At 42.9% G+C, this 26,912-nt stretch overlaps 1 protein-coding gene across 1 annotated transcript in view; it reads left to right on the top strand.

Annotated features, from left to right (window-relative positions):
- Slx4ip (SLX4 interacting protein) overlaps positions 1–26,912 on the top strand; it is a 163,697-nt gene that overhangs the window by 79,499 nt on the left and 57,286 nt on the right. Inside the window, exons 4-5 of the mRNA XM_005365539.3 lie at positions 18,995–19,084; positions 24,107–24,227. Coding sequence (XP_005365596.1) covers positions 18,995–19,084; positions 24,107–24,227 — 211 coding nt within the window. The remainder of the gene's footprint in view (positions 1–18,994; positions 19,085–24,106; positions 24,228–26,912) is intronic.

Raw genomic sequence — 26,912 nt, 5'->3', positions numbered from 1 at the left:
TGTGTGTGTGCATGTGTGCGTGCGTGCGTGTGTGTGCATGTGTGCGTGCGTGCGTGTGAGTGTGTGTGCATGTGTGCGTGCGTGAGTGTGTGTGTATGTGTGTGAGTGTGTGTGTGTGTGTAGTCCTCACCCCAGTCCACCCTCTTTTCAAAGCGAGGCCTCATTATGTTGCACAGGCTGGTTTCAAAGGCCTAGGCTCCCAACTGCCTGTAGGTGTGCACTATCACACCCTGCCGGAGCCCTCACCTTTACACAGATATTCCAGTTCTGAATCATATTGCTTCTCCCACGGTAGGCTGCCCATGGCTTGTCTGCGGAGCAGAGACAAGGACCGAGTGACACAGTAGGCAGACCTGAGCAGCCGACCAGCTTGGAGTGGGATTAGATGCCCTCCGCCTGGCTGCTCTGTCCTGTTAGAACAGTGCTTCTCGGGTCACGTCACGTATCAGATATACACACGGCAATTCCTAACCATAGCAAGATTACAGTTATGAAGTATCAATGAATAACTTTATGGTCGGGGGTCACCACAACATGAGGAGCTGTATTAAAGGGTCTCAGCATTAGGAAGGTTGAGACCCACTTGACTAAAGGATCAGGCCCCCAGTCCTGCCTGCCTCTGCCCTGCCTTGACAGGTCAGGGTCACTTGGAAAGCTGAGATTTCGTTGGATGCACACACAGATAGCTTCCCGTGCATTTGAGAAGGTGTGTGCTCTCTGCTTTCACTGGGTAGTTGAAGGCATATCTGGCAGACTCGCGTCATGTGGGATATGTCTCCTGCAGTCCTGTTTGATTTTGCCTTCTTGATCTGACATGTGATGGCAAGTGGGTTAGTTGTCTGCTTTTCTTATATTTCTCATAGTGCTCTTAAAAAGCGGTATCTTAGTTAACAAACTTTAGCTTTTCTTTCCTGTGAACCGGGAATAATTCTCAGCCTGGAAATACAATTTTAAAGACCACAAGGCCTTTGGGCTTGTGAAGGTAGCATAAGACAGTGTGCAAAGGCGAGGCCATTTCTAGATCCAGACTGAATGTTGCCAGATCTGTTAAGTGTGAAATCTGAAACGTTTCAGTGTTGACATTATAGTTCAGGAGACTTGGATTTGGGACTTGGGGATTAGTGGAGTTCATCTGGTAAAGTCAGTGCAAATATTCCAAAATCAGACAAACTCTGAACTCTACTGTGGAACATTGGAGTTGAAAGCCAGGGAGGCTCTGCCCTGGCTTGTAGGCGACACAGCTCCAGCAGAAGAAGCTGCAGATAGAGCCATGGGAAGCAGGATGCTGCTTCACAGGAGCAGTCTCTGCTGCTGCATGCACTTCTGTGCTGTTTGGTCCCCTGAGCTCTCACTCATAGCTTATGGGTTGTGATGGCTAAGGGCCTACATTTCAGTAGATTCTTGTTGCCCCAGGTGATATTATACCCCAAATATTGTTTTCTTTGCACTTCCTAGAAAGATTTGCCTTTCTTGATCTGGGCTGTTCGGGCATTTCTGTATGTGATTGATGAGTGGGCCCTGAGGGTGTGGCTTTCCTCAGTTAGAAAGGGAGCGGAATGGTCCACTGTGGTATGGGAAAACAGCATTTTCTGTGCTTGGTTTATTTAATAATAATAATCAGGTCTGGAGTTGCCTCTCATTTGTAGAGCACATGTCTAGCATGTAGGAAACATTGCATTCAGTCTCTGGGACCACATACCTATGCAGTGTGTATCTGTGTGTCTGTTCTGACCGTGTGATGGTTTGAACGAGAATATCCCACAGGCTTTTATTTGCATGCTTAGTCCCCAGCTGCCGAATTGCTAGGGATGGATTAAGAGATGTGGCCTTGATGGGACCTTGTGTCACTGGGGTGGAGTTTGAGGTTTCAGACGCCCACTACACCACCACCCTGAATGCTCCTAGTGGATCACGATGTAAAGCTCTCAGCTACTGCCGCAGCACCATGCTTGTCTGCCTCCCACCATGATAATAATGGTCTAAGCCTCTGAAATTGTAAGCAAGCCCCCAATTAAATGCTTTCTCTTTATCTGCTTCCCGCCATGATAATAATGGACTAACCCTCTGATACTGTAAGCAAGCCCCCTATTAAATGCTTTTATGGTATCTCTTCTCAGCAATAGAATAGAAACTAAAACACAGAGACACATACATGCATATATGCATACATACACTTGCACACACACACATACCAGACAAATCCATGCACACATAGAAACACACATAAACATATGCATATACACATACGCACAGATATATACATCCTCATGTACACAGACACGTACACAGCCCACACCCTCATACAGGAAAACATGCACACACACCCATGGACACCCATGCAATATACACACACAGGCACATGTGCACACACATTGAGACATAGACACAACACATGCACACATGGGTACGCATACATGCATATACATAATGAAATGACTGTGATTTCTATAAAGAAAAGTGCGAGAGGAGATTAATATTTTAATAAGCTTGATTTAATCATTCCTCAGTGTCTACATATAACATCATGATGAATTCCAAAATATATGTAATTAATTATATATGCTAATCAATTATAAAGAAGTTAATGTTAGCACCGTTACCTACTAGTTGCATGCGAGGACTTTCGGTTTGGAAAGCTGAGTTGAGGGAGGGAATGGGATCTCTTTCCCATGTGGACAATACCACCCTTTCAGCTATGGCATGGTGCAGCTGTGCGGGACAGCACGTTCTCCTTATAACTTACTTCGTAAGAATGACCCTTGTCTAGTGTCCACCTTACATCAGAATCCTTGTTGCATAGTATAGTTACAAAGAAATACCCATCCTGAGGAGCTGTAGAGATGTTTCAATAGTTAAGAGCACTGGCTGCTCTTCCAGAGGATCTGGGCTCAGTACTCAGTGCCCACATGGAGGCTCACAACTCATTGTAACATCAGTTCCAGGGCGTCAGATGCCCAGTTTAGCCTCTGGCACACAGAGGGCACATAGACATACATGTAGGCAAAGTACCCATCATGTCAAATAAAATAACCCATCTGAATAAAGGTTCACAGCCTTTTGTTGTTTTTATTCAAGCTGAAGTTTGGACTGTTTTATGTTTTAATGTTATGAGTAAAAGCTGAAAAACATCGACCTTTATAAGTCAGAAGCAGTAGATTTCTGTCAAAGGGAAACCTCAGTATTTCAGAACCCCGTTTGGGGAAGCTGTCTAAATAGGATTTTTATTTGTGCAAATACAGCAGAGATCCACTGTGCAGTGGGGAGAAGTTTGGCTATGTCACAGCAGTGTTACTGTTGTTCGGTGCAAGAAATATTTGACTTGCTTTTTCTGGATAACTTGGTGCTATTCAAGTAGAGCATCTCTCTGCTTGTAGGTGCTTAGTTAGAAGCTCATAATGTCACCTTTGGGTTTGGTTTCTCAGGTGAGTCTTCCTCTAGTGCCTTTCAGGGAGTAAGAAGAATTGTATTGGGTGCCCAGCAGAGTGATGTTGAGGTGATGGAGGGGAGAGATGGTTTCTCTTTACTGACAGATCCCTAGAGCAGCTTTGTGCCTTGCAGGATAAGAAGGGGCAGAAGCCAATGTCAGGGAGATGGATTAGATCTGAAGTACCTTACTACCTTAGCTATACAAGGACCAGGAAGGAGAGTTGGTTGGCCCCAAGGTGGGGAACAGGTATGCTGTCCCTCTCCCATCTACAGTACCTCGTTGAGCATCTCTCAGACTTCGTAAGCTTTGGCACATCAACAAATAACAAAACCAAAACTAAATGCAGAGCTTACCATCTCATGGAAGAATCCGGCTGTCAGACTAACCATACAGCACCTGCAGAATTTGAATTTTTGAGTCAGTGTGTGAAAAGGAGAATCATGATGCTGCCAGCTAGATATAGGGAGTGTCACCTCAGTATGTAGTAACATGTTTCTATGAAGAAGACACAAGCCCAGCCTGCAGAAATCCACGGGTTGAACCCACAGGGAGGTGATAGAGGCAAGTAGGAAGTGCCTTTCATCAGAACCAAGGTTCACTTTATGCTTGTTTGCCTTCTGACACTGGGCTGGTGTATGCTCCGTACATAGCAAATGGATGAGTGGCTAGTGGCCTGCAGAGAAGGAACCCTGCAGAGCACAGAGTTCCATGAGACTGGAGTCCTGGCAGGGCACAGCTCACAGCAGACCATGCAGCTCTTATAAGAACTGAGACCAGTTGCACAGACTAAAGGCTTGCTGTTAATAGTTAGCCTGGTAGTGGGCATAAACTGTAAGTTACCTGGGCAAACTGGGATGTATGGTTAGCTTCTCACCGAGTTGGCCTTTTCTCTGAGAACAGCAGGGAGAAAACCCCTTAAAATTCTTTTAATGGAGTAGGGGCTCGGGACAAGGCTGATCACAACTTGATCCCTCAGGAACAGACTGTAGGTATATGGAGGGAGAGAAGTACAAAAGGCTGAAGCTCCGGAACCAGCAAGACAGCGATTGCTTGGACTGTGGGTGGAGGTGGGTAGGTGGGACTCCAGGGTGGGCCTTGTATTTGGCTTCTGGGGAAGGGAGTGTCAGGTCTTAAAAGAGAACCATTGAGCTAGGGTTGGGGAGGAAGCAGATTGGGGTGGGTGGGTATGTAGTTTTAGGCAAGTTGGAAAATGGAGGTATGAATATAAGTTTTCTTCCTTATCTTATGAATTCCCCAAGTGGGAGAGGATGATGTAAACGTACACATTCTTCATGTTCTTTCCTCTGCCCTCTGCCCCTCTACCCACCCATTCACTATTGACTTAGGCCTGAAATGTAAACTGAAAACAATCCCTTTCCTTCCTTAGAGGTGACTGTGTTTGCAAAGTAGGTGCTGAGTGAGCCTGCATAGCAGAGCAAACGGTTTGTCCAGTGAGAGAGGATTAGAAATTTCTTTGCTTCTAGTGAGCTTTCCTGAAGACCCTGAGCTCCAAACAACCTACTTGGGAATATGAAATTGGGAGCACAGTCAAGAAGAAAAAAAAGCTAGCATGGGGCCTGGAGATGTTCCCACAGGAGCCGGAAAGGCTGGAGTGCTTCAGGGGAACTTAGTTTGTGCTTAGAATTGAGGCTGTGGTTTACAAATATCTTATGCCTCATAGTAATTCCTCTACAGGATCAGCCGCTTTTGAAAAAGCGTGGAGCATGAAGCATGGAGCTAGCGTTAGCATGTGGATAGTACTTCTGTTTCTTGAGGTGGACGCAAACTGAAAGAGCTTGGTCCTCTAGACAGCTGTTTACTTGTCCAAGAGAAAAGAGTCCCTATGTCTTCACATACATGACCCTTAAGAACCAGCATCTCCCTGAGGTGTTTATGAGGTCTGTGTCCTGTGGCAGGTGCTGCCTTCATGACAGGTAACTTTGTGCTCTGTGAGGCATGCCAGACTGACCACCCATTACCCTTTTCTGGTAAGGGGCTAATGCTACAAATGCACTGAGTTTTTACAACAGAGAAAATTTTAACCTTGGTTTTCACTTGGATCAGCTATGCTCTGCCAGGTGACATAAATCCCTGTAATGAAACGGATGTTTGCTTTAAAAAGTATAATGTATACTCAGACCTTAGAACCACAAGAGAGTCCAACCTTACTTACAGTTTTGAATTGTGGAGACTACCTTGGATATCCCTATCATTTTCCATTTCTTTTGCTTTTTCCCCTCTGCTTAGGAAAGCCTGTCTGGCTGCTTCATTAACTAACACACATGTGTGCATTTGCACCACTGATAATGGCAGCAATTGCAATGAGTATGGCTTTAATCAACCTTAGTGTCTAATATCTCCGCAGGCATTATTGTAGCAAGTATTTTAGGCCTGGGATAAACAATTTATATTCATTAGGGGCATCTTGGTATTTCTTGGTGACATATTTATGTCCTTTATAATTCAGAGATTACTTCATATCACCTGGTAAAACTTTGACTACACCAACTAACCGACTCCACTGGGAAGGGGCAGGAGAATATGGGGTTTCAATGCTTTGTGGGGTACCTCTAGGAATTTTCTGAATAGTTTTGGCATCTTCTCTTTCCCTTCCAGCAGAGAAGTAAGATACCTTTCAGGTGAATGAATTGGCTTTGTTGTATAGAGGAACCACAGTGAATACTTACAAGGGAAATAATGTTTTATGAGGTGTTTAAGTAATTCTTTAATGTAACCCTTTTAAAACATAAGAGTTTTAGTTAACCCATTATGCAGCTACTTGACACTTAAACCTGCAGGAGCTAGCCACCATGCTTATTCATTTTATTAGGATATAAAGACATAATGTACGTCTTTTCAGCTGGATCGATTTGATATCGAAAGTTAAGTTAATTGGTACAACTTCCTAGGGGTTTAATAGCAAGAGGAAATGGATCTAATGCATGAGTCTTATTGTGAGATGAATGATGTTGCATGGAAGGTACTGTTCCATCTATCCCTGTATAAAAAGCTCTATGCAGATTACCCACAATAAAAGTGGTCGGTATTTCCGGAAGAGCAGTGCTGTGTTTCTATCATAATATAGTCGATTTCTAAGTATCTGTTGTGGCTCCTACATTATTTCATAAAATGTGATCCCTCACTCGGTCCTTCTTTCCTTCCCTCATTGTTGAAAATGAGCGGTAATGTAAACAATGCCTTATGGATTGGTGTCGTCTGTCACTTGTTGAGGAGGTGAATCACACGCTGTGGTTGTTTTCCTAACATGTTACATGGCGTTCCCATGAAAACCCTCACCAACACCGTCAGTCAGGGCAGAGAATTGGAAGCTCTTTCCTTTGCTATAGGCAGTAGAAGGATGAACGGCAGCCCAAGCTCTTACTCCACTGACTCTGGACCATTTGCCCTCTTTTGCTTCCTTCTCCTCCTAGCCTCTGATCCTTATAAATTCTCCAACGCTGAGAAGTCAGCCAGCTCCATGTGGGAGCTTCTACGTGGGCTTCTTTACGTGGGCACTAATGACAGGATAAGCCAGATGATCTTTTGTTGTGGGGGCCGGCCTGTGCCATGCTGAATGCTCAGCAGCTCTTGTAGTCTGCCCACTAGATGCCAATTGTGGCAGCCCTAAATGTTTCCAGACATGGTGTGTAGGAGTAAAACTGTATATTGGGGCCAGAATTACCCCCATGGTTTAGAACCTGAATAAAGTTTTAAATCTTCCTTTAACCATATTATTTGGAGGTTATCGGCACTAACACATTTCACCAATAGCGCCAGTGCGTGGCATACAAAGCCTGCTGCTTCCTTAAGTTGAGGAGTTGAGGATGGGGCAAAATTTTCCTGTTAAGGGCCAGTGCTCAAGGCAGAATTAATCAGAAAGCACATACCAAAAATAATTTAGCTGCTTTCCCCCCCCCCCACCAAAGAAAAATATTTAGCCCCTCTGTCAGTTAAATTAGAAACAGGCACCGTAGAACTTGATTTCATGAGAATAATTCTCTACGAGCCATGTTAAGGCAAAAGCAACGAGGAAAGGACAGCCTCAGAATTCCAGATAAGTAGGAATGAGGAAGATGATCTAGAAAGAAGAAAAGGGGGTGTGCTGCACAGGGAAGAGACCAGGAAGAGCCTCAGAAGGTTTGGGATGTTTTGAAATCGTTACCTGCTTGCTGCTCAGCTTCTAGAAGTCTCAGGTCAGAGTTTATCACCCATTGTTTGAAAGAAACACAGGTTTATCATTTTCCCCATATCTCCAGTTGTTCTACGGAGGGAATCTGCGGCAGCAGATGCCCAGGCAGCATTAGAGTACATATGGTAATGTTTGTGCAAAGTGGTCATTCTATTTTGGTTTCTAAGAAAAAGAAAGAAAGAAAAAAAAAGAAAAGAAAAACAGCCAATGAAACATCTCGACCAAGGAATGGTGGGGTCATGCAGTTGATCTCTGTATGTGTCCAGGGACACAAACCACTGTCCTAGGTCTTTGATTGGCAGACTGTTGCCCCCAGCTGCATCAAGGTTACCTGGAATCCTGTTAGAAGTGCAAATTCTCAGTTCCCCCTCCCCCTCCAGGGCAAGCTGCAGCGATCTTTAGTTTATTATACATTACTTATACATATACACATTAAAGCTAGAGGAACACTCTTTTAGGCCATGGAGACGTATAGCCATCCATCAGATCCTGAGAATCAGGAGCATCTTACAGTAGATTTTTTAACCATTTCTCCAAAGTCAGTGCTGCAGTCTTCAGAGTTCAGTGGCCTCAGGAGACTCTTCTCTTGCCAAGAGGAGGATGCCTGGGAGATGTAAGTTTCCACTGAGAACCTTTATAAGGCTTAATTGCTAATGTGTAGGTGGCAGCTGATACTGACTTGTCCCTCCCACTCAGTTCAGCTCCGCTTTCAACCTCTCTCTCTCAATATTCTTAATTAATGATCTGCAGCTTCTGAAGCCATTTCATCAGGGGTCTCTTGTCCCAGCATGTTTCCGCTTTGAGCATTCCTTGAAGAGGGTGTTATTCCCAGCAGTCAATTAGAAAAGGAAAGTAGAGGTGGCTCCCAACAAGCCCTGCGACCAATTACCTCCCTCCCTTTATCCCTCTTTGTAGTTCTCCAAAAAATGGGCCGGCCAGGCTAGGAAAAGCTGAGTTCTGACCAGCAGCCCTGGCCTTGTTTTTCTAACGTTTTTGTCCCGTTTTTGTCCCGTTTGGATTTCGGTTTCCTGCCTTAGGCAGGAATTGATTGAAAATTCCCTTTGAACTCTTGATCCTTTTGTGGAAAGCAGTTATAAGATTGTTTCCCTAGCTGGGAGATGTTGAACGCACAGAGAGAGGGGAACTCAGCACCAAACGTTAAAGGTCGTTCCCACCAAAACCAAGGGATGATTAGACAAGGGACTGCAATCATTTTAAGAATCATACTTGAATTTTGGCTTTTTTTTCCCTCTTGATTTGATAACGCAGGGTGAAAGATGAATGAGAGCTCAACTTCTTAATCCTCTATTTCTAAGTAATTCTTTTTATTGGCTCACCTTCTATTTACAAGGAAAATACCTTTAAAACTTTTATTGGACCTAACACCTACTTTGGTAAAGTTCATAGAAATTTCCCAGGTTAGTACCTCTCATCCCTCACGGGCAGTGCTGAGGAGTGTTCTGGAATTCCCTGTGGGATGGGAATCCCCTTGGTTCACTGGGCAGGTCCTATTATGGGGTCCTGATACTGTTTGTGGTTTCAGTCTCTCACTAACATAATGTAACCCGGATTTTTGAGCAAGGAGTCACTTTGGGGAAGTAATTACAGTGTCCAGTGGCTACATGCAGGTTTTGAAATTAATGAATAATCGTTAATTAACCAATCTCATTTGTCATCACTTCACACATGACTCAATATACTACAGGTAATGAATACCCCCATCATCACAGAAGGACACGGGGCTGGTCAGTTTTTTGCTTTTTCTTTTGTTTGCCTTCACTGGTTTGAGTTACTAGTGAGAATGATGTTATTTATTTGTTAACCCCTCTCAATTTATAACTAATTTATTGATATTGTTACTATCTTCACATTCTACATTGTCATTATTGCTCCCTATTACAGATAGGGGGGGATTGAGAATCAAGCAGGCTTAGGAACTTACATACATAGGCTTCCGGGAAAGAGACTTTATGTACAACTCTCAAGCCCCTGCTTTCCATGTTAACATTTTCCTCAGAAGGTACATTCTCTGACTCTTGAGTTCAGTAAGCCCACATCTTTAGAGACACATTTTAGAAACACAAAAGCCGGTAACCAGTGTGCATTCCTGGATGTTTGAAGTGGCTGGCATGAACACAGCGAGGCAGCCGGTCTGTCCGCCCTGTGTGGTTTTGCTCACTTCTCACAGGAAAAAGGCTTGTGTTCTCTAGTGACAGTGTGATGATTCATTCAGTCTCCCAATTTTACGGGTTTGGTGTCAGTATAGTTTGATCTTCTGGGTTGGGTGGTGAGACCACTTCCTGTGACAGATCACTTCCTGTCTGGAAGACCTTTCTGGTCTGTCTACAAATCTTTCTTACATGGAGCATATAGCACTCTCCTCAGTTTGTTCTGGTTTATTCGCCTCATTCCCTGTCCTTAAGGCCCTGAAGAGCTAAAAAGGAGTATCTATCTACCGGTTTGGAAGCTATTTTTCCTTTTCTTCCTCAATCCTTGTGACCTGATATTTAAGTATTACAGCTTCCTTGAGGGCAACCCTTGCTTAACTCTATGACAGATTCTCTCAGGCTGAAAATGCATAACAATTAAGCGCTAAGTGCATGTAGCCAGGTAGCAATTCATTTCTACTTAGCACCGTTCACCTATTTTAAGAGTCTGTTCAATTCTACCATATAGGCAAAGGTGCTTTTTAAAAAGGCAGTGTGAGCCTGCAATCAAAGGAAATCTTTCCCATCTCTTCCAAGATGTACATGCATCAACTGGCTCCTATGGCTCTGGTTGTTTACTATTAATGTTTACCCAGTTGTTCCGTTGCTCTTTTTGTATATAACCCAAAGATATGGAACTCCTCTTATCATTGAAAAATCCCCAGTTTATCGCTTCAAGATTCCTTGGTTCCACCCAAGGAGGTAGGAAGGTTGTGCCACCCGCTTCCCCCCTTCATGCACATCATTCACAAATCTCCCTCTGAGACTACCCTACATTCAAAATTACCTCTCAGTCTAGGTACAGGCCACTAGGGGAATATTTAGAGGGTTTTTCTTTGACTCATAATAAATTTTATAAATTCCTTCAACTCACGCCAACCTGATTTTTTAGTTTGTCGTCAGGGACATAAAAGGTCCCTGTATACACACATACATACACATGTATATAGACTCTCTCACATGTACACACCACATGTACACATATATACTTACACAATCATAGAGAGAGGAACTCAGCACTAAACGTTAAAGGTCGTTCCCACCAAAACCAAGGGATGATTAGACAAGGGACTGTGATCATTTTAAGAGTCATACTTGAATTTTGGCTTTTTTTTTTCCCTCTTGATTTGATAAAGCAGGGTGAACACATACACACATATCACATATACACACGCACAGAGAGTGAGAGAAATGGGAAGAGGGAGGGAGAGAGATTTATGATAAAAATTTACACGGACTGATAGTTTTGTTGTTTTCCAAACTCCACTTCAGGGTACATAAGCCATCGTTGATCTCAACCATGTCCCAGAACAGCCTGCATGTTGCTAACTACGGACGGGGCCTGCTCTGCAGCCCTTCGGAGACTCTCAGTAGTCCACAATAATTTCTAGTGAGTTATCTCTTCTTTCATGTTCTCTGTTGCAGAAATATTTAAGAGCAGCATTGATAATTTTTTTACTTAGCCATCTGTCATGACTACAAGCCATCTGCCCTGCTCTTCTAAGAAACAATGTGTTGCCAGAGTAAAGCTACAAAAGAATTTTGAGGCATTTATTAGATCTTAGTATATAGATAGGTAAATACTTATATTGCATATGTGTAAAAGTTTTTAATTGATAATACAGAGTCTAACTAAAGTGTCCTGGAATTTGAAGCAGATTCCGCCTTTGGCAAAAAGGACAGAGATGGGAGAGAGGGAGTGACGTCATCTGCCCTACGGCTAGGCCAATATATCCCTCATTGCTATACATGCTCTGAGCCTGCCATGGGGGCCAGATGACTGACATGAGGGGTCTGCAGATCACATCTAAACATTGCTAGGGAACGGATCTGAAACAGTGTGTGACTGGAAGCCTGTTCTTACAGCACTTTGCATACACTGATGGATAGACTTTTTGGTTTTGTGTGTGCGCCCCAGTGGTGTGCCCCTTCTCCAACTCCATTTTCAGTGGCCTCTGCTTTATTTCCAGCATCATGCTATATCCCTTTCCAAAACGTGTCTGTGATCTGCCCTATCATTAGGCAAAAGGCTTTCTCTTTCCTGAGTAGACCAGAAACAGTTTGGTAAATTTGGCAATGTTTCTTCTGTTTCTATGGTATGGGCAATTTGAGGAGTATTGGTACTAGTTATTGTTTGGAAATCTTGTAGTATTCTGAGCTGAACCATCTGGTCTGGGATTTTATTTATTTATTTATTTATTTATTTATTTATTTATTTATTTTTTGGTTGAGAGACTTTTGATGATGACTGTTTCTATTTTTAGCTTTTATTGGTCTATTTAATTTGCTTATTTAGTCTTAATTTAACTTTAGTAAGCGATATTTATCCAGAAAGTTGTTCATTTCCTTTAAGTTTCCAATTTTGTGGAGTACATGGTTTTGAAATATGACCTAGTGATTCTCTGTATTTCCTCTGTATCTGTTGTTATGTGTGACGACCGTCCGCCATTACAAGATGGCGCCGGCTTCCTCTCAGGGCGTTGCCCTAAGTTGTTTTCCACATCAGCGCTTCTGTGCTGTTTTGCATTCTTTTGCCTGCTAATCTGCCTAGCAACACCAGCCGTCCAATCTTGTATAGCCTTGTGTAGTAGGCCAGCTAGACACGCCTACACCCTGCATATAAGCACACCTCCTGCCGTGGTCTGGGCCCCTCACTTTCAGCTCTCCCTCAACCAAGCAGCGCTTCAATAAACTGTGATTGAAGAAGGATCCTCGAGTCGTGGTGTTATTCCCTGCTGGTCAGGGCTCGCCGCAGTTATGTCCTCTTTTTCATTGCTGATTTTGTTAACTTGGATATTCTCTCTGTGTTTTGGTCAGTTCAAATAAAATTTGTCCATTTTGTTGATTTTTTTGAAAAAAAAATAAAGGACATCAACCAGCCTCTCACTCCTTTCTCCTTATAGAAGCCATCATCAAGCCCACCTGTTCTGCCTCTCTCTGTCTTCTTCATTTCTTTATTATTTGCTCTTTGTCTCTAGACTCTTTCCCCTATCTTATTAAAGAATCTCCAGGAAATTTTGGAATCACTAGAAGATTGCTCACCCTGACCTGTAGTTAGAAGCCCTACAGTGAGCAAGCAGAAAAAAAAAAAAACCAATCTCCCAACTCCCTTTGGTCTCAAGTAGGCCACCCTTTTCTCTGCGTCCATTTCAACTAGAAAAATTTGAATTCAAAGAACAGGTCATCCACTGACTTGAGCCAAGAACATTCCTCTGATAGATCGGGTTCACGAAGCCTAGATTTGTCCTCACATCGTGCTCTACTGACTGGCTTGAAGGTGAGAAAGTAGCCCTTGGCTTCATCCAGTGGGTGCTGTTGATCATTTCTGTGAGTATATGGGGTAACCTTACTTGATTGATTCTGTAGTCTTGTTCTAAGGATAGGGTAGACGAGACAGGGAAGTGGTTCCTCCTAGAGCAACAAGACAGGTGAGCCATTTTCACTAGTGAGGCTTGCCCTAAACTAACAAATCCCCTTCTTTGGTACCTATGTATCATACTTAGTACTGGGCAGGAGAGCTTCAAGGTAACAGGAAGGTATTCATGCAGGCCTATGAGTGGGACGGATAGTGATATAGTCACGTGTTTGCTGCCTGTGGAAAGTTTTAGTGCAGAGACAGGAAGAAGTGCCGTGGCAGTGCTGAGTTTACTTCTGCCAGGGGGTGTCATGGAGTACCACAGGGAAGAACATATTCTTTGCAGAGATCCTTCCCTTGGCCATCTCCAGCCCCATTTCCAGTAGTTCATATGGTGTTTTCTGGCCCTGCAATTGGCATTTTACATTATGTGGAGTTTCCTAATGCCTTCGTATGGGCCATAGTGGAGTGATAGACAGGACAAGCTGCCATATTTTGCATGTCTCTGTGGTGACAATTACAAAAGAATGTAATTCTTTGTGCCTTATGTGTGAAGGTAGAAACAAATATATAGATAACTGTGGAGGTGGGATCTGAGAACACCAGTCCCTTTGAAGGAGATCTGTTGGGTCCTCTTATTTCACACATGGGAAAACTGGTACCTACGGGATCTCCTTGTCCCCTCAGGATGGCCTTCTCTTGTGACTTCTTTGTGTAGTTGGAATTAAATACATCTGCCTGGCTCTGGTTTCTACTGCCTACTATACTCCTCTCCCCTGCCTTGGAGGGCTTTCCAGCCTGCCAGTCCCTTAAGGCTCCCTCTGCCCTTCCAGGGCTCCTCTGTAGCCTGGGGCTTCCTGCCCTGTTAGTGCCATGGGCTGACATTGATCTGTGTGTCTGCATTAGGAGACTTGAGCATACAGAGCTAATGGGGTCTCTTTCTCTGAATGCTGTGGTTGATTTTTCCCCCACGACTTGCTGTTCCACGGGATTCACTGAGGCAACACCTCCCAGGCAGGGCCTTTACTCTGCTGCCTCTGGTCCTAGGGTGAATACCACTAGGGATGGGAGTGGATGCCAAGAGGGTGTGGTACGTGCTGCAGTCCTATGTTGCTGTGTTCCTCTGTTGATGAGGGACTCAGACTATATGAAAACCCTTCCACCTCTGTGATCTGTCTTTATTTTCATGGTGAGCCATGCTAGCATTTTCACTTTCATGTTAGAGATACTTTGTAAAGTCAGAAGACAAGGTCTCCTGAAGACTCAGAGAGAAAGCACAACATAGAGTTACACCTCTGACCTTTAGGGATGCAGTAAGTGAAATAACCAGTGTGCTTGTCTGGCACCAAGTTTATGGCCAGAATCCTTATATTTTAAACTTTGAACAAATAATTGTTGCTTCTCATGATGACAGTCATTATCCCTATAGAATAAGGAGAGAGGAAGGTATCAGTTCTTCAGTGTATTGGGCTGAATAGTGGCCTTGTTCCCAAAAAGGGCTTTTGAGCCCTCACCTTCCTGATACTCCTAAAACCTGGGGTAATTTGTTTGGTCATATGTTTCTTTTTACTGCTAAATATGAAGCATGTTCATGGGATTTAGAATCCATGTGGGTTTGCGGCCATTTCTACTGGGGCTCATGTTCTAGCAGGGATGTCTCCTCCATAGACCAGCCATTTAATGCACAAGTCTGTAAAATCTTAAAGAATGCGTCTGACCCAGAGGAGGAAGATAAACTGTTCAGAAAAGCTTCCTGGAGCTTGCTATGCACCCGGTAGGCTTGGAGGCTAGTGGAGGAGCCCACTACACAATGGGAAATAGTGGTGGGGTTTGGTGAAGGGCTGGACTGCCAAGTTTGGCTAGAATAGGAATCCCTGTTGATGACATTACAGGTTCATTTGGGACACCACGAAGAAAGATTCTGATAGTCTAAGCAGGAATGATGTGAACAGAGAACAGGATGGATGTCTGAGAAGTCATCCGAAAATAAATAATACTTACAAGATGAGGTGACCTTGTCAAGAGAACTAGGGGAAGGCGGTGTGGGGGTGTGTTGGCTGAGGTTTCTGTCCCACCCAGTTCCCACAGAAACACACAGAGGTCTACATTAGTTATAAACTGATTGGCCTAGTAGCTCAGGCTTCTTATTAAGTTTTATAGCTTATATTAGCCCATAATTCTTGGCTGTGTTAGTCACGTGGCTTGGTACCTTTTTCGGCAAGGCAGTCACATTTTGCTTAATCTGTGTCTAGCTTCCTCTGTGTCTGGGTGATGACTGCAGACTGAAACTTCCCTCCTCCCAGAATTCTCATCACCCCGCCTCTACTTCCTGCCTGGTTTCCCCATCTATACTTCGTGCCTAGCTACTGGCCAATCAACGTTTATTTAAAATACAAGTGTGACAGGGTACAGACCATTGTCGCTCAGCACTCTCCCCCACTTTTTTAAACAAGAACTCTGAATCGAATCTCCTTTGTTTAGCTTTTCTATTGACCATTATCTATAACAACTTGTAACCAACATTCTAAACAAAGGCAAACATCCATAATTCATTTTTTTTGGGGAATGTGGGCATGGTTTTCTAGGATACTTCCTGCTGATTGGGGGCACTGATAATCTTATGGGGACTTAAAGAAAATTTAGAATTATGATCAAGTCCTGATTGGAGTATCCTAAGGCTTTATCATCTCAGGCAGCAGTCTTTGAACTGTTCTGGATGTAGAACTCAGATATCTGGGCCATTCCTCCTATCGGAGACTTCTCAGGAGATCTTCCTTGGTCAAACCTGATTTTTCTTAACACAGTATGAATCCACAGTTCCTCATTTCCTGTGGAAACAAAAGCAAAACCTCTTATCCAAAGTAACATATCTTTTGACTTAAAGTTTAAAGTCAAAACTAGAGCTAATGTGCCAAGCAGTGATTTAATTAATACAGTTTCTGTGTGATTATTTCGGGGCTAAGCAGCCATGAACCAACAAGGGGCTCTCTCCTCCAACAGGAGTGTTTCCCAGGGTTTAGGTTGCCACCTCTAAAAGGTAAAAGTGAGAGTTCCCTGCCTGTGCATGCACAACCCAGTGCACGGGATGTGAAGCTATTTCTCATTGCCCTTGGCTTCACTTCTAATGACCGCCTCTGGCTTGTGGAAGAAGTAATGGTTCCCATGTTTCCTGTCCTGAAGAGAACTGGAGAGTTTTCCTTCTGAGAGTAGCAACAACCTCCTAATTAAGGCTGAGGAGAAAGGGAGGCTTTGCCTCCTGCTGTGCTCAGAAGCCTATTTGTTCACCTCAGTTTACTCATGGGAGAAAAAAGTGGAGCTCTGAGAGCAGAGAATTTTAGAAGCCACAGTACTCCTGATTAGTGTAGATAGCTAAGCTCCTGCTACAGAGCACCAGGGCTTGCTGACTTCTCAGGGAGAACCTCAGAACAGAATCTTCCAGAAACCTAGGAAACTTCTCTCTTACATTGCCAGCGTAAGAATTGAGGATTTATTTATTTGAAAAAAGAAAAATCTAATTAATTTACAATCAAGCATAAACTGGTCTATGAGAAAACTCCAGCCTGAACCTTGTGTTTCATTGGGAGCTTCTTCGGACTGAGAAGGGATAGCCAGAGCTTGGTTCTGACCAAGTTTTCACGGAGGCAGGCCTCTTTTATTATGATTGTAGGAGTCACACGGCAGTGGTTTTTAGCAGTGCTTGTGGCCTCTAGACATCAGAGCCCTCTGTGGTTAGAGTTGTCACAGATATTTGAAAATGCTAGACGTACTTCGCAGCCTTCAGTTTGCCGCTGTCACCACGTCCATAGTCTGATACAAATCATTGCCTGCAAAACATGCACACATTATTACTGTATCCCAAATTTGGGGTCACTTTTTAAGGTTTTCATAAATGTGCTGCAGAGTAGTCAGTTTTTTAATCCTATATATTACATTTTATGTATTTCAAAAGCATTCTAAACACATTGTGTTAGATTTTCAGTTGGCCGAAAAAAGATTCGTGGCATACAAACTGTTAATATCCTCCAGCTAAGATCTTGTACTTGTGGCATATGGCCTCCACCTGGTGGCAGCATACTCCTTAAAGGTTAGATCTATAATCAACAACTGCAAAGAAATTCTAAGCATAATAATATACTTGAATATGGCTTTCAAACTCTTTTTTTACTGCAGCCCACAAAAAGAAATTGACCTGTTATCATAAATCACACACAGACTTGCATTTCACAAAGCTTCTCAATCTTACCATGTGGTACATGATATTTTTTCTGGCTTTCTAATGTTCTCTTGGATCTCTTTTATTAAAATAAAATTCTGGGTGCATCAAACTAACATTCAGATGGCCATAGTACGCTGGCCTTATAGGAGGCCATATAATGTACACACAGATTCCGACATCTTACTTACATTTAAAAAATATTTATTGGTGGTGATTAATTTACACATAGTGAGAATAGCAGAACTACTTTTAGGTGTACAACCCAGATTCCCTTCAGGACCCCGTGGTTTCCTGTCACTGAATTTGACTTCTTTGTGTGCCTCTCAGACACCACCCTGGCGTTTTACTAAACAAGGCTCTTGCTGTCATGGAGCCAGAGAGTAGGCATCCATTAGTCGGGCCTCATTAGCTCGTTGTTTTTGAGATGAGTCCATTTTGGCCGTGTCACCATTTTGGTACATGCCATTCCTCTGTGTGAGTAGACTACAGTTAGTTTATTTTCCTGTTGCTGGGCCTTGAGTATGTCTTCAGTCCGGGTTAGTGTGAACAGAGCTCAGTTGCCTAGGTGAACCTGTAGGGTGGCCTCGTTGGCCTAGTCAGTAATCACATGGCTAGTTGTAGGGAACAGGCAAACCATTTGACAGAGCGGTTCAACCCAGTTCCATTCCCATCAGCGTGTCAGAGTGAACTGCTCCATCTTCTGTCCGTTTGGTATGGTGTTGGTCTTTGTAATTTAAGACCTTCTGCATTTCACGGCTGTAGCTACTGATTGGGAACTGAGTTTGACTGTGAACAGTGATGGTGAGCAGTCATTCATGTGCAGCCATCTATTTTTCATATTTGTGGTATCTAGTCTAGCTTAGAATGTAAAAAAGTCTACCAGTCCATGGAAGTTGTTTTCCTATTTTGGATACCAGTCCTTCATGTCAGACGTGTGTTTGTGAGGGCGTTTTATCCCGTTTGCAGCACACACAACATTCCACTGGTGGTATTGCTGATGAGCAAATATTTCTTCTATTGATCGTGTCCAGCTTTGTCAACAACTTTTCCTTCAATGTTTTGTGTTTTCTAGCTCACACTTAAGAAATCCTTTCCTGCCTTTACGATGAGAATAATAGTTTTTGGTTTTCATACTTAAGTCTGTAATCTATTTCAAGTTAAATTTTGTGTCTGGCAGATGCCAGGAGAGTTTCATTTTCTTTCTGTGTTTGTATCTGATTGATGCTCTCATACCATTTGTTAAAACTGCTTTCACCAAAGTTTAAAGCAGAAATCAAAGATCTCCTTAGAGATTTATAAACGTGACTTTCCTACAGATCTACAGACTGAAGCTCTGGGTCTCTTGGACATCCCCAACCTGTGGTCCTGGTTATACATTCTTTCCTTTCCAAAATGTTCATTTGCTATTATCTTGGGAATCGCAACAATGACTCCTAAGGTCTGAAGATTTTAAGGTTTCCAGTCTATCTGTGTCTGGCTACATCTACTCATGAGATCCGTGTGCCTGTTGTGGAGTTTGTGAGATTCTCTGCAGTTTTCTGCTGGGCATGAGCTGCAGACACATTCTGCCATTAATAAATATTCCCCCCTTCTCTTTCAGTGTGGAAATTTTGCTGTCCTCGTGGATCTTCATATAGTGCCACAAGGTCCAAACAAAGATTCCAGTTGGTTTTCAGAGCAGAAGAAAGAGGTACAACAAAGAAATTTTGTTCTTTAAACACTACTTCTTATTGTATCTGCTGGAAGAAATGGCAGCTCCTCTCAGCTTTCATTTTCATTATTGTTTTTTTAAAAAGTTGAGTGGTAGTTAGGATAGTTAGGAGTATACCCAGTGACAGGCATACATGTGTTCCCACCTCTGCCCTTGAGAAACTGACACAACCATGTTTCATATGCTAATCTATTGTTGGCGTGTGTGTGTGTGTGTGTGTGTGTGTGTGTGTGTGTGTGTGTACGTGTGTGTGTACGTGCTTGTGGTGTTAGAGATCGAATCTAGGACTTTTACGTGCTTGGTAGGCACCTCACCATCTCTATGTCCTCATCCCAGGCTCTGTTGTTTAAACCAAAACTCTAATCCCCTTTACTTTGGGGAAAATGGTCCTCAATAATAAAAAGGGAGGAAAAAGAAGCCAAACTATTCCAAGCAAGCAGGGATTTTGATCTGAGTGGCGAGAAAGCCGGCAGCACCCGGAGCAGTTGTGGAATTCACACAAGGCTAATCTCCACATCTGTATTAGTCCTTACCTTCATCTTCGCCTCTTCTCATTCTCATGAGCCTGTGACAAGGGAAGAGGACCTTCATTCTTCCCCTGCTGCTGCTGGCCTGCCAGTGAAGCAGATAGTTGGTTCGGATGGATTGAGTCTGAACAACACGGGCTTGGAGCATGTAGGTTTGCTCTGCTAAGACATGAAATTTTAGGGGAATTTGAAAAGAAAAAACTGTTGGGTAGACTTCATGGCCTAGAAATAGTGAAATGTTTAAGTACAATTATTTTACTGTTTGCTACCAACATTTGCTGCCGTTGATTGAGCTCTAGCGTGGTCTCAGTTGTGAGGGTTAGCCTGAATCTGGGTGAGCAGCTGTTGCCACATGAGCAGTTTGCCCTTTCACTGAATTGCATGCCAGAGTCCACAAAAGTCTCCACTGTGCCTAAGTACTTGTTTAACCACGTATAATGCAGCTAAAACAGAAAAGGTATCACTTAAGTATTTTTTTTTCCATTAGTAGGGCGTTCCAGTCAATAGTTAGCTATTTATTAAAGAGATGGCTCATTCCTGGGGACCTGAGATGAGTTCCCAGCACACACATACGCGCTGACACACACATCAGAATCTTTCAAACCAAACAAAAACCCGGTTATTAGTAGTTAAGTTACAGGACAGTCACCAGTTATTCTTGTTTGCAAGGATTGGTTCTATGATATCTGACCTCCCCACGAGCTTCCTCCTTCTCTGTCTTCAAATTAAGGAGTTTGACCAGATAAAGCCTCAGTCTCCTGTGGTTTCAGTACCTTCTCGGTGAGCTCCTGTGAGGAGAATCATTGTTTCCTTCGGTAGAGATCGGGGACAGGTACCAAGGCAGAGGCCTGTTCAAAAGCTTCCCAGCAGGCCGGTTGGATGACGCTGTGGGTAAAGTGCCTGCAATCCAGTACTGACCTGAGTTCAATTCCCATGACAAGAAAAGTGGGAAGAGAGAACTAACTCTGACAAGTCATCCTCTGCCCTCCACATGTACCCCATGTCGTGTGTGTGCTTGCACAGCTGCACACGTATGCACTACAAGTCAATGAGTAAGCGTAATTTAAAAACCTTCAAAACACTGTTCTTCATTTCCTCCATAGTATTTGCCTGCTGCCATTTCTGTTAGAGAGGTAATTAAACGTGAACTGTATTGAGCAGTAGTGCTGAATAGAAACAGAACAGTAGCAGTAGAGGGGAAACTGCTGTTTGTGACCAGTGTTCACATCGCTGAAACCAACCTACCCATGCGTACATTATTTTTAAGAGTACATTTTCAGTAAAATAGTAGTACCACCAGTACTTGTGGCCATTATTTTGCAAGGATGCCTAGTGACCTAATGCTGAGAAGACACAGGTTTTGTGAATTTCTCATGAAGGAAATTGACTATGTGCTGTCCTCTTGAGGACTTTGTGTATAGCAGGTTAGGACTTTTCTCCACTGTTCTCTTTCTTTTTTTTTTTAATTATTTTTTATTATGTATATATACAATATTCTGTCTGTGTATATGTCTGCAGACCACAAGAGGGCACCAGACCTCATTACAGATGGTTGTGAGCCACCATGTGGTTGCTGGGAATTGAACTCAGGACCTTTGGAAGAGCAGGCAATGCTCTTAACCACTGAGCCATCTCTCCAGTTCTCTTTCTTATCTCAAATTTTAGGTCACCAACACGTGTCCACATGATTCAAATTAGAGCATTCTTTCCACCAAAGTGACTAATATTTCACACAAGGGATCTTGCCCTGCTGACTTTGGAAAGGTTCTTAAGTCCACCATTTCAGGCCCCAGCTCTCCCATGTTCTTTTGCAGCTTGAAGACTTAAGCTGTAGACCTTAAATATTGAGTTTTAGGCAATTTTGACCAAGAATTGGTTGATACAGAATGTTCTAGAGCCAAGAGTCACTTCCTCTAGAAAGCGCAAGGCTAGATTTCTTGTCAGGTGCCACATGCAGCCGTGTTGTTCCAGCGAGTGTCTATTCCAGGGCAGTGAGGCATAACTTAGCAGAGGTGCATGATGGAACCTGCAGAGAGCTCCTTCAGTGGTGACTGCAAGAGGCCTGCTTGCCCTACCGAGCTGATCTTTCCTCTCCAAGCAAAGCTGCCACCTCTACGTTGAGCAGTTCCTTCAATTTATGTTTGTTGCTCTTCAAGTCAGTCAGAGATAATTTATGTCTGTGTCCTCAAAGGGAGATGTGCGGACAGCTTATGACTTCACATATGCTCAGTCAGTGCTTCCTTGTTTTCCATCTCTAGATCGCCTCATGATGGGGCGATCTAGAGACAACCAGGTTGATTGCATTTTAACAGGCGCTTTGTATGGAAAGAGGGCTGGGCCATATGTTAAACACACGTTTCATTCGAGTCCAGCTCATGTAGTCGTTGGAGTGAAGGAGACAAACTGAAGTTGTCCCGTATGTGAACTTGAGGAAGCAGACAGAAGCCCTGTTAGCACAGGCAGGTTGTGCCTGTCTCCTGCCCGCTCCTGGGTACTTTACTTGGTCCTCTCACCTTCCCCTCAGATATTGCTGGCTGTTTTCTTCTCTGCATTGCTCTAGGCCTGTTGAGGATGCTTTCCCAAGCCCGGCTGGATCAGTTCTTAGGGTATCCGTCTACTCTGCACATTGCCTTTAATTGTCTTTAATCCCTGAAACCTGATTCCCATAAGGAACGCCTGGAATATAGTGAGAAACTTCATGTGTATGGGCTCTATTTTTGTCTAGCTATTTTTAGTTCTAGCCTTATAGGGTATTTATGGCCAAATTTTAGCAATCCTTGTTGCCTTGTGTGTCTTCCACATATTTTCTAGCTCAGTCATACTTGAACCCTGCATGTGAAGCAAAAATCATTTAATTGCTGGAACAACAGTACGAGGCCAGGCTGCCTTTGTGCTGTGTGAGCAGTGCCAAGCATTCAGCTGTAAATGCTATCTTTATATTCCACATTTAGCTGCAAATAAAAAGAAAGAGGAGACTGGCATTTGCATTTTATGTAGAAATGTCTATGTTTGTGTTAAATCAAGGATTTTATATCCTGTTTAAGGGATATTTGCAATAAAGGAGCGAGCAGCCAAAAACCTGGTTCATGCTGTAATTAGGAAGAATCTCAGCGATTAACCTGTGCTGGCTTTCTGAGAAACAAGTGGAACAAGTTTGAGGTGACCAGAACAACTCTGAATCTGCTACAGAACTGCTGGACATTGATCTAGGATCTCTCTTAGTTTTAAAGTATCTGTCCTATATGTAGCTTCCCCTGATTTCTTAAGGTAAACTACATTTTTCTGGTAATGCAGGGAACACTACACAAAATAGTGATACCCACTGTACATTTGGATTTCTGAGTTACTTATTTTGTTTCTGTTCTTTGCAAATATTACATGCCAACTGATATCTCTAGAAATTAATAATAATACTGCATGCTGAAATTGAATTCAGGCCTGGTTCGGCTACCTAGTAATATCTACACCAGAGACATGAGAAGTTACTTTTTTTTAATATTTATTTATTTATTTATTTATTTATTTATTATGTATACAACATTCCTTCCATGCCTGCCTTCATGCCAGAAGAGGGCACCAGATCTCATTACAGATGGTTGTGAGCCACCATGTGGTTGCTGGGAATGGAACTCAGGACCTTTGGAAGAGCAGGCAATGCTCTTAACCTCTGAGCCATCTCTCCAGCCCCATGAGAAGTTACTTTTATTATTCATGAATGAAGACTATTAATGTGATTGTAGAAAGTAATTGGGTCTACGACATCATCACAAGAGTGAAAAGATCATACTGCCCCTCCCTGCTTCTCTTTAACCTACCACTCTGATCTCTTGTGTTTGTAAACCCAAGGCCAGAAACTAATGAATGACGCTGTTTACTCAGCAATAAAATTTAAAAAATAAATCTGAACCATGCTGGACAATGTAAGTTTCTGGCTTTTCTTACACAAATAACATCAGGTAACACTTTATCTGCAGGCAGAATAAGAGTGCAGTGGGATAGTAGTGCCAGAGCTAGTGGCCTCTGTGACCTGTCCCCATGCCACCCATCCTGACTATAGGAGTGTTCTTACACTCCTTTCTGCGCCTCTGAGTACCCCTGAGTCCCATGCTGAACCGTGTAGAAAGCTCCATGAGATATATCCCCTCCATCCGTTACAGTGTGACGGACTGATACTTACATGAAAACATTCTTGAAGCTGTACCCTGCTTTTGAAGTAAGCTTTTAAATCTTTATTTGGAATTGTGAAACTGAGGCAGAGAGAACATCATCAGGCAGAGCCAACACCAGCCGTGGAGCTGTCTTTGATAGCCCTTTTTATGTGCACTGCGCTCCAGAAGGCTGTACAGTGTTCCTGTCTGTGTTCACAGCTAGGTTCAAAAGCTAAATGCCAGCATTTGCCTTTTCGGTTTGTATAATCTTTTCTTCTTTCCATTGCGTTAAACTTGATATGTCTGTTGTTTTACATTTACTTTAGGAAGTTTGTTTGCTGTTAAAAGAAACCATTGATTCCAGAGTTAAGGAGTACGTGGGCATTTATAAACAGCACAGGCCATCAAATGCAGAATTCACAAGATCCAGTCCCTTGTCCTTAAAAGGTAGGCAACAAGCTCTGAGATTTTGAACAAAGAAAATAAAATTTCTGCTTTGTAGAGATTGCAATTACATTTGACTCTGTTGTGTTAGCATAGTGATACATTGAAAAAATATGCTGTAAAGAAGATACTGTGTTTGAGTAACAAAAATTCACCAAAAAGCCTTAAAGGGCTTTTAATGGAAGGCAAAATATATAAAAATAGCAAGTAAAACATTCTTAAGGAAACTGTAAAATTTTAAAGGTCTGTTTTGTTTTTTTTGACAAATAATCTTACAAATGGATTTATATTAATACTGACATAAGTTGATTCAGTGTCTTATGCTTTTAAAAATGTTTTTCCATATGTCACTCTATTTCAGATGTTCTCAAACAGGAGCAGTGTTGTTCCCAGGGGACATTTGGAGTTGTGTGCAGAGAGTTTTGGTTGCCATTACTGGCAAGGGGTGGGATGCTGGCCCATTGTTGGTAGAGACCAGGGATGACATTATATTCACAGAACGCAGAGCAACCCCTTCATAGCAGGCTACTAGCTCCCAAACCTAAAGGACACCATCTCTGAGATTCTATCTGTGATGGCGCAGGTGAGGAACCAAGAGTCTGTAGGTTCAGTGGCTTGATCAAGTGCAGGGTCGTCTCAGGACAGAGACTGGGGCTTATTTAGTGCCTTCCCCTCATCTGTCCCCAGTGCTTAGCTTGGTGGCTGTGGTAGTGATGTAGTGGTATACTGAGTGAGAAGTCTCGTAAGGGATGAGTAGCAGAGCTCAAATCCAGACTTAGCTCCTGTGGCCTCCACCCCAACTTTTTTCTGTCTTCTCAGTCTTCTGCTTTGATTTTCTGTTTTGTTTTCATTGTTTGTTTCTCACTTAAAATCAGCATTTCATAGAAGCCTGTGGTACAAATACAGTGATAGCATGGTAATTATCAGACTACAATGGGTAGACGATTGTGAACCCCATTATGCTAACAGCACACCTGTTTAAGAAAAATACTGAATTATGTATTTCTCTGAACCTTTCTTGATCCAGAGTACTCACCTTTTATAGCTGATAAAAAAACAAGTAGTTTTTGTCACCCAAACTGAAAGTCTTAAGAAGATGACATTTTCAAACCAAACAATGTTGCTTCTCAGTGACTACTAACCTACGGGTCTGGACCTCACGGGGGTTCTGTATCAGATATTTAAATTATAATTTGCAACAGCAAAATTACAGCTATGAAGTAGCAACAAAACATTTTATTTGGGGGGTCACTGCCATATGAGGAACTGTATCGAAGAAATAGGAAGATTGAGAACCACAGCTTTAGATGATGCTCTCTGATTTGCCACTCAGTGTTGTTAAGAATTTTAAGTAGACCTGGCCAATCTCACATTTTCTCTGGTGCAACAGGAAAAAGAAAGGAGCCAGATTCTAAGACTCCTATCTCTGTCACAGGTGTTACAGTAGGTGCCTTGATCAGAACTGAAGCCAACCTTTCCATTCCCATCCCAGCCCTGACTGCTGCGGGAAGAGACTAAATACTCAGTACCCAGATTCTCTCACAGACAGTTCTGGTCCCAATATGGCAAGAAAATGTCCTCAGGTTTGTGGGAGGAAAAGGTTTATTGATTTTTTTTTAAAAGAGAAAGTGATCTTATTGTGTATACAATTTTGTAACCTTTCCATTATATCACCATTAAAAACTGTTGTAAAATGCAGATAAAACTGTTCAAAAACTTTCAAGTGTACACTTTTGGCAGAATAGATATGCACATATTTTTGTACAGTTATCACTTTTACCAATCTCCAGAAGTTTTTCATTGTCTAGTCTGGAACTCTGCATGCATGACTGATGTGTCCTCATCCTCTTGCCCGAGCCCCTGGTCATGGAGGTCTCACTTTCTGACACTCTTGTTCTTTCTACGTCAGTGTCTCGTGAATGAGGCCATATAATGTCTGTCATTTCATTCTCTGTGTTATTTCCCTTACAGTTACATTTTCATCATTCTTACAGCTGCATTTATCACAATTTCACATTTGGTATCATCTTCCAGTATATGTCACGGTACCTGTTCATTCGTCTACTGACAAAGTGTTTCCATGTTTTGGCTGTTATGAACATTGTTGTTGCAAACACTCATATACAAATCATCTTTTCAAGCTTTTTGGCTCTTTTGAATATAAATTTGGAAATTTTTGGATGACGGGGTGGTGCAGGACAATTGTCTATATTCTGTCAATTATGTTTTAAATAAATGCTGATGGGCCAATAGCCAGGCAGGAAGTATAGGCAGGACAACCAGACAGGAAGTAGAGGCGGGTCAGTGAGAACAGGAGAATTCTGGGAAGGAGGAAACCCATTCCTCCCCAGTCCTGTCCAAACCACAGAAGAAGGAACATGTGATTGTTCTTCTGAAAAAGGTACCAAACCATTTGGCTAACATAGATAAGAATAATGTGTTGTTCTTAAAAAATAATAAACGGGGGGTGTGTGTGTTCTTCTTGAACACGGGACACGGGACAGACACGCACGGCGGAACAAACACAGACACGACACGGCGGCTCCCACGTGGGTTCGCTTTAATGGGGGAGGGAAACACAAAAGGGCGAAGGGTGTGGGACACACAGGGAAAAGGCAGGACGAGAGGGGGGCCTCGTGTGGCCCCTGCCTTTTAACGGGGGGCCCAAGGCAATCTGGGAAGAATATC

This window comes from Microtus ochrogaster, unplaced genomic scaffold (assembly GCF_000317375.1).
Source record: "Microtus ochrogaster isolate Prairie Vole_2 unplaced genomic scaffold, MicOch1.0 UNK3, whole genome shotgun sequence".
NCBI classification, from domain to species: domain Eukaryota; kingdom Metazoa; phylum Chordata; class Mammalia; order Rodentia; family Cricetidae; genus Microtus; species Microtus ochrogaster.
Note: the sequence above shows the minus strand (reverse complement) of the source record. Positions and strands in the feature narration are given on the sequence as shown.